This window comes from Stegastes partitus, unplaced genomic scaffold (genome assembly GCF_000690725.1).
Source record: "Stegastes partitus isolate 25-593 unplaced genomic scaffold, Stegastes_partitus-1.0.2 Scaffold236, whole genome shotgun sequence".
NCBI classification, from domain to species: domain Eukaryota; kingdom Metazoa; phylum Chordata; class Actinopteri; family Pomacentridae; genus Stegastes; species Stegastes partitus.
The window spans coordinates 148,233-162,044 of NW_007577967.1; the positions used below are offsets into that span (position 1 = coordinate 148,233).

At 41.6% G+C, this 13,812-nt stretch overlaps 1 protein-coding gene across 8 annotated transcripts in view; it reads right to left on the reverse strand.

Annotated features, from left to right (window-relative positions):
- nav3 (neuron navigator 3) overlaps nucleotides 1-13,812 on the reverse strand; it is a 221,375-nt gene that overhangs the window by 61,233 nt on the left and 146,330 nt on the right. For 7 of the 8 annotated variants that reach the window (XM_008281536.1, XM_008281537.1, XM_008281540.1 and 4 more), the window contains 2 exons: nucleotides 6,108-6,515; nucleotides 3,724-3,843 (listed from right to left, as the gene is read on the reverse strand). In XM_008281536.1, the coding sequence (XP_008279758.1) occupies nucleotides 3,724-3,843; nucleotides 6,108-6,515 (528 nt within the window). The remainder of the gene's footprint in view (nucleotides 1-3,723; nucleotides 3,844-6,107; nucleotides 6,516-13,812) is intronic. The other variant, XM_008281541.1, reaches the window with a different exon arrangement.

Genomic DNA, 13,812 nt, shown 5'->3' on the forward strand with positions numbered 1-13,812 from the left:
CACATCAACATATTTCCAAAGCAGATACATTTACGGTTTACTGCAGTTAACATTTACACAAAAAAAATCAGCTTTAGCTCCAGGAGAGAGATGTTTTTCTGAGACATTTCTCACAATTCAAACAGTCATAAAAAGGTAAATATACTTTGGAAGATGCTGCAAAGAGCTATTTCTGCACATAAAACCAAGGGCTATTGGTTTTATCCAAGCCAAACTCTGTCTTTGTAAAATCAGCCAAAGAAAGCAACGTAGCCACAAGACAGTCAGGATGTCTCTTGTGGTTGAGGCTATTTTTTCTTCTTCTTCCCTCAATTAGAAAGTCTCTGACTCCGAAAATCTGTGTGTGAGTGCATCAAGGTAACATACCCTCTGAGGACTCGTCAAAAACACTTAGAGTGATTCAATGCGACATTTGATACTGACTACAGAAGCAATATTAATGCTCATGGAATGCACTAAATATTGCCAATTAAAGATATAACAGCCTGCCTAAGTCTGCATTTGGTCGACTACCGAAATATTCCTGGTGAGTTCCACTGGCGGTAAATTAAGTCTAACACTTTCGTTTGGATAAAGGAGCCAAAATAAAGCAGCAACTGAGCGGACATGTAAGAAAGACGGCTGATCACAACACTGCCAGCTACAGAGGCAAATGTGTGAATATGTTCACTTCCTACTCAGTCATAATCAAGACAGCTAAATATGAAAAACCATCAGGGCTGAGAAAGTGTACAATCTAGATTTGACATTACAAGAATAAACCCTTTTTCTTTTATTTGTCATTCCTAGAATGCCAGCATGCACATTTGAGGAGATGAAAAGTTCTTCAAATTCAGCGAACAGATTGTTTGAACTTGGGCCTTATCCGCTTCTCATTTCACTTCAAGCCATGGGGTTATGTGGAAAAAGAAGACTCCGGGATAAAGAAGCAACCAGTCATGGAAGGCAGATTCTGTCCTACGGAGGTAAAGCCGGGCTGAGGTGTGAAGCCTGGTGAGCAATTGCTTCGGAAATGAATTTTTCCCCTGAGCTTTGTCGTATGTCAGTGGGAAATGACAGCTCAGCTTCTGACAATCACACATGTCAGAGGAGGCTAGGGGAAGCTTTCTGTGTATTTTTGTGTGTGTGCCTACACTTATATAGCTCTGTAGGGCAGAAAGAGAGGAAGGAAGGAAGGAAGGAAGGAAAACAGGGTTCCCGAGTTCAAATTCTGATCCTATCGGGAGTCTGTTGCCTGCAGGCATCTTAAGGGGAAGCAGGCATCAATATTTCCTCATCACCCCTGAGGCCCGAAATGCTAACACAGACTTCAGCTGTGAAACCGCAGAACATTTTTTTGATTTCTGTCAAAGCAAGGTGAAAGACTCTTTAGGCAAAATATTCAAATACAGAGATAAAATACATGCAGGGCGAAGCTGAGACTTGGCAAATGGAAGGGATAGTTCACTGGGTTCGTATTTATTTTTATCCGAGCCATCCTTTTGCCTGAGTGTCAAGTCTGACAGGCGGATCAGTTTGAGACTGACAGAGAGCAGGTTAATCGTCTGTTGAAGCTCTGGTCAGGTCTACCATGTTTTGACGCTTGGCTGATCACAAATATGATCGGACTCGCCCCCGACTGATTGGCACGACTGACCATTGTGATGAACATCGTGTAAGACCGAGCATCTAACCCAGAAACAGTATCTGGGATGTCAACCATGTTTGCCTCAAGGAACCATGCACACTTAGTACATTTTGAATTGTGCTTAATTGGATCCTCGTGGGGCTGCAAGGTGGCGCAGTTGGTAGCACTGTTGCCTCGCAGCAAGAAGGTTGCCAGTTCGCGTCCTGGTAGGGACACCGGAATCTTTCTGCGTGGAGTTTGCATGTTCTCCCCGTGCAAACTCCACGCAGGTTCTCCGGCTTCCTCCCACACAGTCCAAAAACATGTTGAGGTTAATTGGTGATTCTAGATTGTCCGTAGGTGTGCATGTGAGTGTGCTAGATAATGGATGGATGGATGGATCCTCGTGATCATTCCTGTCATCATCATCATCATCATCACAATCTGAGTACTGAACAAAACAAAGTGACATTATATCAGTTTTTAGTGTAATCCTGTGGCATGCTGTGGGGTTGGCTTCACTGTTGTTTGCAGCACTGCACTAATTTAAAGCACTACAACAAAAGCCAGCTAATTCTTAAGAGCCATATCTGATTGCTTTTCAGGCCTCCCACTCCTCTAAACACTGCCACTCATTAAAATCTTGGCAGAAGTTGAAGTTGCGGCACTGGGAAATGTCACTGCATCAGTCAATTCCCAGCAGCCTCTCTGAAGGCCTGTCATCACAATCTTAGCCTGACAGCTTCGAATCGATACCACGTCTCTCCTTTTCACCTCATTTAGTCTTTGATGTTGCTGCAGCGGGGGGTACCGTGTATCACCTCTGAAGGACATGAAGTTATTTCCTCCTTTCTGGTTGAGGCTTTCCTTTTGTTTCTGTTGTCATTTTTTTTCATGGAGAAAAGGTGTATCAACGATGAGCAAACCAGATATCTGTGCTGCTTCACAGACGCTGTACGTTTGCTCCATCATCTGTCACAGGCTGAAAGCTCTTAACCTGTGTCACCTTTTCAGCACTTTGTCATTTCCTCTCTCCTCTGCCTGATTTTATAGCCTATTAAACTTGTATCTTCAACAATACAAGCCTGTATTTTTCCTTCTAACTTTATGTGGGAAAAAGACACACAGTTAGGCACTGATATCTGTTTAGTTTATGAGTTTTTGGTGTAATGTTCGTACTCTCTAGCTACTTCTGTACAGCTAATAAAATACAGTTAAGCCAAAAAATGTTCATAGTCAGATTTAGATTCATAATGATCTTTCTGTGTGACCAGTAGTTTTTTTTTCTAGCTGTAAATGACATAAACAAGTGACAAAAGGCAGTAATACATTGCGTTAGCGATGGCAATGATCCATTTTAGCTACATATACGATGTTTTTTTGAAAAACATTTTGACTAAAAACACCATGTCTTAATCAAAATGGGTATGAATAATTTTGGGCTTATATAATAATGCAATCCTCTCCTCTAACACTGTCACATGGTGCCAATATCTGCTGGTGCAAACTCACCACATACACAAAACAGCAGCCCTGTAGTCCACCACAAAAACAGCACACACAATATTTTTCTTACTGTATCAGCGTAATACATGTAGCTTGTTTACACAGATTGCTAATGTTCCATCCTCCTGTTTGAATTCTAAGTTGTTAGCTGCATATCGTTGAATGCGGTAGATGAATGCTTTAGTGGAATTCAATTCGGTCTAAGAAGATATGTCTGCAGTTTCTACTTGGGAAAGTTGATCCGGTTTTCAACGTTTCTCACCACAGTGCATTCCTTCTTGTCACACACACGCATCATTGGCTGCAAAGCACAGTCTACTGGGCTTGCCCTTGCAAACATCCACCTGGCTGCAACTAAAATCGAATGCCAACTAGTAAAGCCACTGGAGCTTATACTGTCAAACTCGCAGCAAAATACTCGGGAGAGAAACATCAGCTAAATGCCAGCAATCAAAACTGGGATGTAGAAACCGCATGCAAATTTGGATATTTAACAATGTGTATTCATCTCTCAGTCCTTGGATGGATCTCAAAACGGTGAGCTACACCTGGCTGCACGCGCACATGAATCAAACATGCAACAGCAAAACACTGACAGATTCCATCCTTACCTGTCTATGTCACCCTGCATCTCCTTGCTTCCTCTCTGGGATGTTTCCCGAGAAGAGGCCACGTCTGAGGATCGGCCTGTGTTCCTTGCATACAGATGGAGACCACCGTCTGTTAGGTATCTGTGAGAGGAGAATTAATTAGAGGAAGTCTGCGGTATTCAGTATTCAACAGATTATTTTAACTAAACGTCAGAGACATTGACTTGTTTGATTGATGGGAAATCTGATTAATGACCTGTATGTGCATTTTCCAAGCTCAGGAGGAAAAAAATTCCACGTATAAGTGAGTTAGTGCATCTGTGGATGTGTATGTAGCAGTGAGCAAGTGGTAAGATTTGAGGCGACTGCCAGATAGCTATCAGACACGGCTGATAGGACATGGGGACCATTAGTGTTGAGTTAATTAGGCTAATAATTCAGCTAATCACCTTTCCCTCCCAACGTGTTGTTACATTTTCTGTTCGAACACATCTTTAATCCTGCGGATGTTTTACTTCATCACTCTCGGCTTAACTTCCCCTCACAGTTCTCCCTTTTTAGAAAATCGTAAGTGCATGGATAATAAGTGGGAGTGTGCGCTTACATTACTACGTGTGTGGAATGTGGATTTCTTTTTCAACACATCTCCCGCTTGCTCAAGGCGTTTATTTCTATTGAGTGAATGAAGGTCAGAAGCCTGCATACGCGCTGTTGTGTTGTGATGTTTTGTGAAAGATACTGACTCATTTTTTCTCATTGTGGTGAACTGTCAGTGTATTTAATGGCCTCAAGGTTCATGTAAATGTATTGTTTGAACCTTCCCATTCAAGGCATGAAAAACCTATGACAGCCTTGGTCAATGTCACCCGGCTATTTGTATTAATATACAGGGGAGGATAGGTGAGGCCTTGACGACTGTATGAATACACAGCTCACCATGAATTTCGAGGCGGTTTTGGACGAAGCTCAATATGTGTTGCAGCGCTGAACTGAAACGCGTGACCTGCCGTGAAACAAATGTCTTTTGAAGTGGCGTTTTAGTTAGTATAAACGATGTGGAGGGCGATCGACTCTATATCACAGAAATGTCTTCTGCTTTGGATGGCAAAGCACAGCAGTTATGGGATTAATACACACATTCATAGTGGCTTCATAAATCTCATCAACATAAGTGGGCTTTAAAATGTATGGTAAGTACTGTGTTTAAAAAAAAGGCCCAGAAATACATTTTTCATGAGGATTACATATGGAGACAGTCTTAAAAAGAAATGCTGGTTCATACCACAGCATAGCACAAAGTAAGAGTGAGGTCAGGTCTTAGGTTGGCTTGTCATGACAAAATATCCCAACCTCAACTAAACTAAAGCCTCAAGTGTCAGACCTTTTAAGTTTTAGCTGTTTAGAGTTAATCCAGTCATAAATCTTATTCAGGTTTTGTGCAGTTGCCAAAAACGTAAACATTTGTCCACATGACATATGGTTTTGTGCTATGTTCTGAGAATGTGGTCTAATGTAGAGTTCACAGTCATTACCATACATTTTCAGCCACAAACATAAATCCAAACACCAAAGTTTAAAACATTGGTTTGGAGCCTGCTATTACTTTCATACCAGCTGACAGCTCTCTCTAGTATCTGCTCATTCAGTCTCTTGTGGAGATTTGGATGAGAGTTCTGATACCACTCCTGTATCTGGACAGCAAATAGAAGGCTACATCTAGCAGTTGGTTATCTTAGCTTAGCATAAAGATAGGAAAAAGAAAGAGATAGTTAGTCTAGCTCCATCCAAAAATGTCACCTACAAACATTTCTAAAGTTTCTTATTAATGTTTTTTAAAATCTCGTTTGATTAATCAACACCAATGCAAAGTGTAAAAACTGTAAGATGCGGTCTGGTGGAGGCTATGTGCTGGACTACTTCGCTTTGACTTCTACAATCTTGCCATCATGTTGAGGTTTTCTGGCAAACGGAGGAAACAACCAGCTTTAGGCTTCCAAGCTTCTCCACTGTACCTTCAGACAGAGCCAGGCTGGTTGCTCTCTGCTATTTTTCATTCTTCATGCTAAGCAAAGCCAACTGGCTGTTGGCTATGACTACATATTTGCTGCGCAGACATGAAAATGGTATTAATCTTTTAATTAACTCTTGGCATAACAGCAAATAAACACAAAATATTTAACTATCCCTTCAAGGTCTGCAGGGGAGTGCGTCTGCTAAAGATTTGTTTACCTCAGTTAGTAGAAGTTAGGGGTTAGGAACACACTAAATGCTGATTTTTCATCCCCAAGTCAAACGCTTTACTTAACATATCTGTAATTTATAGTCACAAACATAATGACTGGGCCTTTAAAGCAGGTGCTCAGAGTTAGTGAGAGTGTCAGAGGAAGCTAACATGCTCATCCTACCCGCTGGTGATCACATCCATCCGGCTGTTCTTCCCTAGGATGTCCCCATCACTCAAGTACCCTGCCACCTCCATCTGCTTCCCTCCTTGCAGCCCTCCTTCTCCCTTCTCACCCTGCTCCGCCCCCTTAGCCCCTGCCGCTGCTGCTCGCCTCAGGGGGGCGCTGTACACAAACCTGGAGGGGTCGGCGTGCCCACTGTAGCGCCCTGTAGTGGTGCCAGCGCCCGTTGTGCTCGCCCTGGGCGCAGCGTAGCCGCTGGGCATTGAGGGGGCGTCGCCTGCCTGGAGACGTGGGGTTTGTGATTGGCCCAGACGCCAGGCCATGGGTGAGGAGCGTGATGCGAGGGCTGGCATGCTGCGTCCATTGACCTCAGTGGTTACCGTGGTGTCGAAGGTTGTTTCTAGCGTACTGTGGAGAAAAAAGGAGAGAATAGGGAAATTTATTCTGACCCTGACAAGACGCACCATAAACTGTTTATTATCAGCATGATATTTCTCAAAAACCACACACTAGCTGTTGTTAAACATTCTTAGGTGCGTAGAGGGTTTCGGGAAAAGTGCCCAGACCAAAATCACAAGCCTCAGACACAATATTAAGTGCATTGCTGTGCAAAGGGCAAATCATTCAGGTGAAAAGATCAGTAATATTTTGAGTCGACAGCTGTCCACAGTTGATTTGAGTGCCCCGCCCTTCATATCACACGCTGCTTCTACGAACACTGCTGTGTGTGTGTGTGTGTGTGTGTGTGTGTGAGTGTGTATATGTGTGTGACCTTCCTAAAGTGCTGTTTCTTCCAGTGTGTTAACTTGAAGAGGGGGAAGAGAAAAAAACTGAAGGCTCCCATGAGAACATATGTCAGACCATCACGGTACATCACAAAGAGACGGAAGTGGAGAGAGGAAGACAGCAAAGTTTCCACACAACTATCAACTGAGTTTTATATGAACTCATAAACTTTTATATAAATGTCACAGAAAAAAATATCAGATACATGCACAAGTAAATGTAAAAGAAAAGTACAAAAACACCTTTGCCATCTCTTTATATGCAATAAAGGTTCAAAGAGAATGAATATGTGACAGCATGAATGATTTTAAATTGTCTCTAATATAATACACACAGTCTACCATATGACTCATCATTATCACTGAATCTGTAGCTATTGTTAAAGTTCTATTGAGAAATATTTATAGATTTGTGTCATTTCCATCCATGTTTGCTAAATTGTTCTATCACCACTGAAGATGAAATACTGAGACAAAATGCATCTCGAGGACGGGAGATCGTGTGTAGGAGAATCAGCGTGATAATAAGTGAAATGTTAGCAAACAAAAGCAGCCAAGACAAGAAATGATGAGGGGAGACAAAGAGGACTGAGTCACCATCTTGACAATCCTCCTCTATGCAACAGCAAATGCAGTCAATTTTCATCACCAGTTCTGTAGAAGAATCTAAAACACGTGAATACTCTGCAGGTTGCAGCTGTCACATTGTTTAAAAAAAAATACCTTGACAGATCCTCAATTAGTCTGACATCGTATGAAAAGTACGAACAAGCCGAACTGATTGATCAATTCCTTTCACGACAGCATGATAGAAGTACAGCGAATGAATCGGACAGCCTGTGAACACACAAATAAGATGCTCGTGACCACTTGCACAGCCCTGCAGCTTGATGTGTCTGGACCTAGAGAGCCAAGCAGGCGGGCAGTGGTACCTCGCTGGAGCTCTCTCTGCTGGGAAAAAGAGTGCACTGCATTCAAATAATGAGAGAAACAACAAACTTCTTATAAAACCAGACAGCTGCACCGATTTGTGTCTTTAAGGATAAGCTGCTAATGTGCATTCCAGTCACAGACATCTCTGTGTGGACAAAATAACGGTGTGTGGTGTTATATGGAATATATATTGCTGTGGAGACAAAACTAATACACATAGTAGAAGTGTAAACAGAATTAGGGTTTGTCCTGTTTTTGTTGGCATGAATGGAATAAACTGGCTATCGTGTGTTTTTCAAGATGGGATATGTTGTTTATATTGCTAACAGTCTGATTTATAGCATTATCGTGGCATCGGTTTACAACTGGTGATGTTTTATCTTTAGATAACGCTGTTTAAATACACTAATCTTCTAAGAGGGGAAAAAAAAAGCCTGTAGCAGAAGATGTGGTTAAAGTGGAGGACAGACGCTGGATACATGAGACACCTATTTGGATGCCTGCTTTTGCACACTGGCCTTCATTAGGTGACAAAATCAATGACATCTTAAAGCAGTGTCACACACAGCAGCGGGAGAGGTGTGAGAACAGCCTTGTGTGCGTGCATGTGTGTGTGTGTGTGTGTGTGTGTGTGTGTGTGTGAGAGAGAAAGAGGACATAACACTGCACCCCTGTGATGCCAAGTGCCAGCATGAGAAGGGCAGTAATGCCAGCCATACTCACAGCACATCTCTATCAACACCTCCTGAGACCAACACCCACACACACACACACACACACACACACACACACACACACACACACACGCAAGCCCGATGACACACCCAATGCAATGTTATAGCATCCAGCTGAATGAGGAATAATCCTTATCTGTCAAGCGATCACAGCCAAATATGGAAATACATAAATCAGTTTGCCACAGTATAGAAATCAAAATCATTTAACCATTCATACACAACGTAGCTTGCTAAATCAGCTTATCTTTATCTTCAGGCAGCAGAGGGGGGGAAAAAAAAGGAGAAAGACAGATAAACTGGGGGGAGACTGTGTGTGTAGGTGTTCAGATAATAAGCGTGGAAAGCAAGGATATGCCTGAGCAGCAAGTACAGCAAAAGTGCTGAGATATTCTATACATGTGACCTACCACACATGAACACACGTATTTATTAAAAACACAATCCAAATCCAAGCTCCAATAAAATCCACTTCAATCTCCAACTCTCACAAGTGCTGTGAATGTTGCCGTTTCTCAAAATTAAGACCACATTTCCCATAAACCCTGGTGTTTTTGAGAATATTTGCTTCACCACACGTTATAAAGCAGGACTACAACCCAAATAAATCCTGATGGAGACTATTTTGTGCTTAGCCAAGAGCTCAGCGGGAGAAGAATCCATGTTGACAGCAGGGAGCTGCTTATTGTTGAACAGTGCTCGATATAAATACACTAGAACTTTCTCAGGCTGTTAATATTGAGCTTTGAGCTAATGTGGTTCTTTGCTAGGTTAAGTAATGGATCTGGGTAAAAATGTATTTGATGTAGTAGCACTTCAAAGACACTGTGCAAGTGCCATGTACAATATCAGTCACAGTAGTTTTTCATAATCGCAGCTTTAAACTATCGACGCTCCAGTCGCCATCATCCCTCTGAGGTATTTGGTGTGAACTTAAGTGCACTCCTAACCATAGACTAAGAGTTGAAGCACAACTAACACTGTGACAGTGTTGGAAATCACTCCTTAGTCCACTTATTCACTACTCCCTACATTACAGACTCTCAGGACTTCAGGCACTTACAAATCATCATCATTTCGTATCATTACTGACAGGTGTAGTGCTGCACCAGTGTGTTTCCGTTCTATAAAACGTGACGGGATTCTTAGGAGAAGTAACACTGAAGCCCCTTTTAGACATTTTTTCCTAATCTGGTGGCTTTGGAACGTGTCGGCTTCACATCTAAATGAGCGCCCTGGTCAGGTTTCTGTAAAAGCAACAAGGGCAATGTCGCTAGGTTGGACCATTTAACATTTCTGTCTCATTTTCAACACAACACATCTGAACTGAATGCTGTCAGATTAACACATGCAGAGGCACGCACAAGCGATGGATGTACTTCGAGTTGTGTGAAGCGATTGGGCGAAGGCTTTTTCCACATTTCAGCACTAATATTGGTGAAAAAACATCACATTTGGACACTTTGCCCTGCAGTTCCACAACACTCTTGTGAAATGTCAATAAAAATCAAGTGAACAGGTCAGATTAGTGCTGCTCACCAATAATATAATGTAATGTAAATCCGGTTGGACTAAACATTAACAGGAGTTGCAGTTTAGTATGTTGTTTTTTGTAGGAGTCTTTCTTCTGAGTGTATTTAGCAACAAAAAGCACCAACATCCGTATTAGCATCTCCAGAGAGAGTTGTGTGCATTTAGGCACGTGAAGCAACAGCAGTAACTTCATTAGTGACTTTGTGAAATTATCCCCGACACAGAGACAGGATCATTCAGGGTATAATACTGTCATTTTGCTTGACCTCAGACAGGTGAGCTGTCAAACAGAGCTGCAGTAAAGTCATTGGTTACCATTGCAGCTGTTTGATGTCTTTATTTTACTGTTAGTGAAGTAAAAATACACAATACTATGAAGTGCACTATATTAACAGTAGGGTATTAGGATGGATACTTCTGAGTTGTATTATTTTATATAATTTGTAGGATTTTGTTATTTTCATCAGTGAAAACTTTAATTGGGATCATTACAACATTTAATCTGCAGTTTGCCTTTTTTTAAAAATTCAAAATTGTAGTTATTCAACCAGTTTTGTGTAAAAAAACTGAAGTGACTTTATGGCATTTATTATTTGTTGTGCATTAAATACAAAACATTGCAATAAAAACTGATTCTTCTAAGTAATTTAGAGGTACTGCAGTTTAAGATTGTTTCAAAACGTTGGTATAGTTCAGAATTGTAGAGGCTAGATATCAAATTTCCACACTTTACACTGTAATAACTCAAGCTTTGTGGGTCATACAGCTAACCTCACCGGTGCAAGACAGCTACCTCGATAAACTGCTATCTGGCTATAAAAGGCAGAAAATACAGACATGTAGTCGAGCATCGCCCTGTTTTGTAAGAATGTGTCCGTGTCAGTGTGTGTGACAGTCTGCTGCATGTACGAGTGTGTGTAGGACAGAGACTGGCGTCAGCGCTGGCAGATGTTAAACCCTACGACGTAGAGAGTAATTCAGAGCCGTTGGTTACCGTCATCCCCGTGCAGATCTTCAATCTCGACCCTGAGAAGGATCTCCGCCCCACCGCCAACACAACTACATTTCACACACCCTGCAGTCACAACAGTTAAGTCACTTTCCTCCTCCATCATAGACTGAAAACTCATCTTCTCAAAAAGTAGTATTACTGTCATCCAGCTGAATCCTCCTCGCAGTTTACTCTCACAAGAACATTGTCAGGGTTTGAAACGTGTGTCTGACCCACCGTTGCTGCTTGGCACAAGTAATTTTTGTAGTTTAGGATCTGCGTTCACTGTAGAGCTGCAATCAGTGCAAATTCTTTGGTATTAACGCGTCAGCTCATGCTCATGCTCGCTTCTGAATCCCATACATGCACTCAAATTGGACCAACAGCTATCTCCCCAATTCCGAAGCAATGAATAATTTAGCCTGCCCCGCTCTCTCTGTTCTCCAAGTGTAAACACAAAATAAACAAACCCGACCTGGTGGTGCTATTATGTTCAAAAATGTCATCCGGCGGTTGCTGCATCCCCTTGGGCCTACACAGGGATCCCTCGGGTCCGAACAGACAGGGAGACATAAGCAGGGGGAGATAGCCCTTTTTTTGTTCGCTGTGCCAGGTTTGTCCTTGAAGATCACGCCATTTCGTCACAAGCGGGGCTTTTTTTTTTTTCCACACTTCAAATGTCAATCAATACCATTTTTCATTGTCTTGATAGAAAAAAACCAACAGCGCTGGGAAATTAAATGTGTTTTTAGATCAATACAAAGTGTCTGCGAAGGGCCTTGACACATTTGAATCTTTGAACAATGTCGTGGATGCGAATGGAGCTGCCGTGATGGAAGCAAAGAAGGTCACTTGAATGAGAAAAGGCGGATGTTTCGGGGACAGAGAAACAGGAGCTCAACCACATGGACTATCTGAAGACAAGCTTTGTTGATTGGGTCAATAATTTTAGGTAACATTAGCTGCCATCAGCTTCCGGGCCAGCCGCACCTCACTGTGGTCTGATTATATTTTTAGCCTGTTGTAATACGAAATGAAAACTCACTAAGAAGCACAGACATGCAGCAGCGTGGTCCAACACACGATGATACAAAGCTTATGGTGGAAAAAGCTGATAATAGTGAGTTACATAATCAAATTAGTAACGGATATGTAAACTCTGTGTATCTAAAGTGATTTTTTAAAAAGCTAGTTCCACAAGGGCTGTCATTTTAAGCCAAGCCAAATTTTTTTCTTTTTTCTAACAGCACTACACTGCCCACACAACTGTAGGAAGGCTAACTGTAGTTTGGTTTAATTACAGCATTTGGAGCTGGATGTTTCCTCTTTGGGGTTGTTGCATGATGAATATCTGGATATTTCAGCACTATCACAAGACAGATGGGTAAAACATCAGTATTTATATATTCCATGTTTGAAGGCATCAGATTTATACAGTGGCGATGTCATACACATTTGATGAGCAAATGCATCCAAATGTAAAAACAAAGGGCCCCACTTCTCTGAAAAGTGCCATAAAATTCTGCCCCAGATGTGAGAGCAACCATTTTCCAGATTTAAATTTTCTTTGTAGGTAACAGATGAAGCAATTCTGCTCCATCATTTCCTGTCATTTTTCAATGTCAGCTGCTGACAGAGGGCATAAAAAAGCCATAAAATCCTTTAAATTGGGGGAAATAATGAATAGAAACACTGCTATTATCTAAATCTCAAAGAAAAGACAACTCACTAAACACTATTTCTTGCTAAATCTGATCCTGCATGGAGTGACATTTGAGAATGAGAACTGGATCATTATCTTGGGAGTACTGCTTTAACAAATCCGCTTACATAAAGACGACCCTGTCTTACAAAAATGATGCTCCTATACAACCAAACTGCATCCTCCTTTATGCTTTGAAAGAAAGGTTTGACGACGGATTTTTACCCAGGAGACAAGTGTTTGGGACCATTTTCTTAGTTTTGTTTTCACTCATTGTTTACTCCGTTTACTCATTGTTTGGATAGGTTAAGGCACAAAACCTACATGGTTAGGTTTAGGAAAATATAATGCTGTGGTTGACACGTTCCCAACAACAAGTACTTCTTGGAAGCTTGGCTAAGTTTAGAAACCAAACCTATTTGTTGGGTTTTGGAAAACAGCAGGATTTGGGTGAAATTACGAACCTTTCACTGCATGTTTTAGGTTTCTCCTCCATTTTCTGGGCTACCAGGGTGATGGGTCACGCTCCATATGATTGAAAATACATTTCCCTCAAAGTGCAATTGGAAATGGAATTTATCATTGTGCAGGAATGTAATTTTCGGGAGACAAAGCAAATACAGAGCATAAGAGATGAAGTATTTTTATTTTTATTTTTTTAAAGTTATTTTTTTGGCCTTTTTGCCTTTATTGGATAGTACAGTTGAAACAGAGACAGGAAAGTGGGGGAGGAGAATGGGGGAAGGGGTTGCAGCAAAGGGCCATGAGCAGGATTGGAACCCATGGCCCCCTGTATCGGGGACTATAGCCCCTGTACATGGGTCACCAGCTCAACCAGGTGAGCTAAAGTGGCGGGCCCAGAGACAGAATATTTTGAGGTAACATGACATTTTTTATTCTCCCTGACAAGATGAAAAGTTCAGTTTTTTAATTGTAGTTACTTTTTAACAAAGACGCAAAGAGGTGTACGTAGTGATTTTGGAGAATTTTTTTTTTGGATATTTTGCACATTATTAAGTTTAGATTT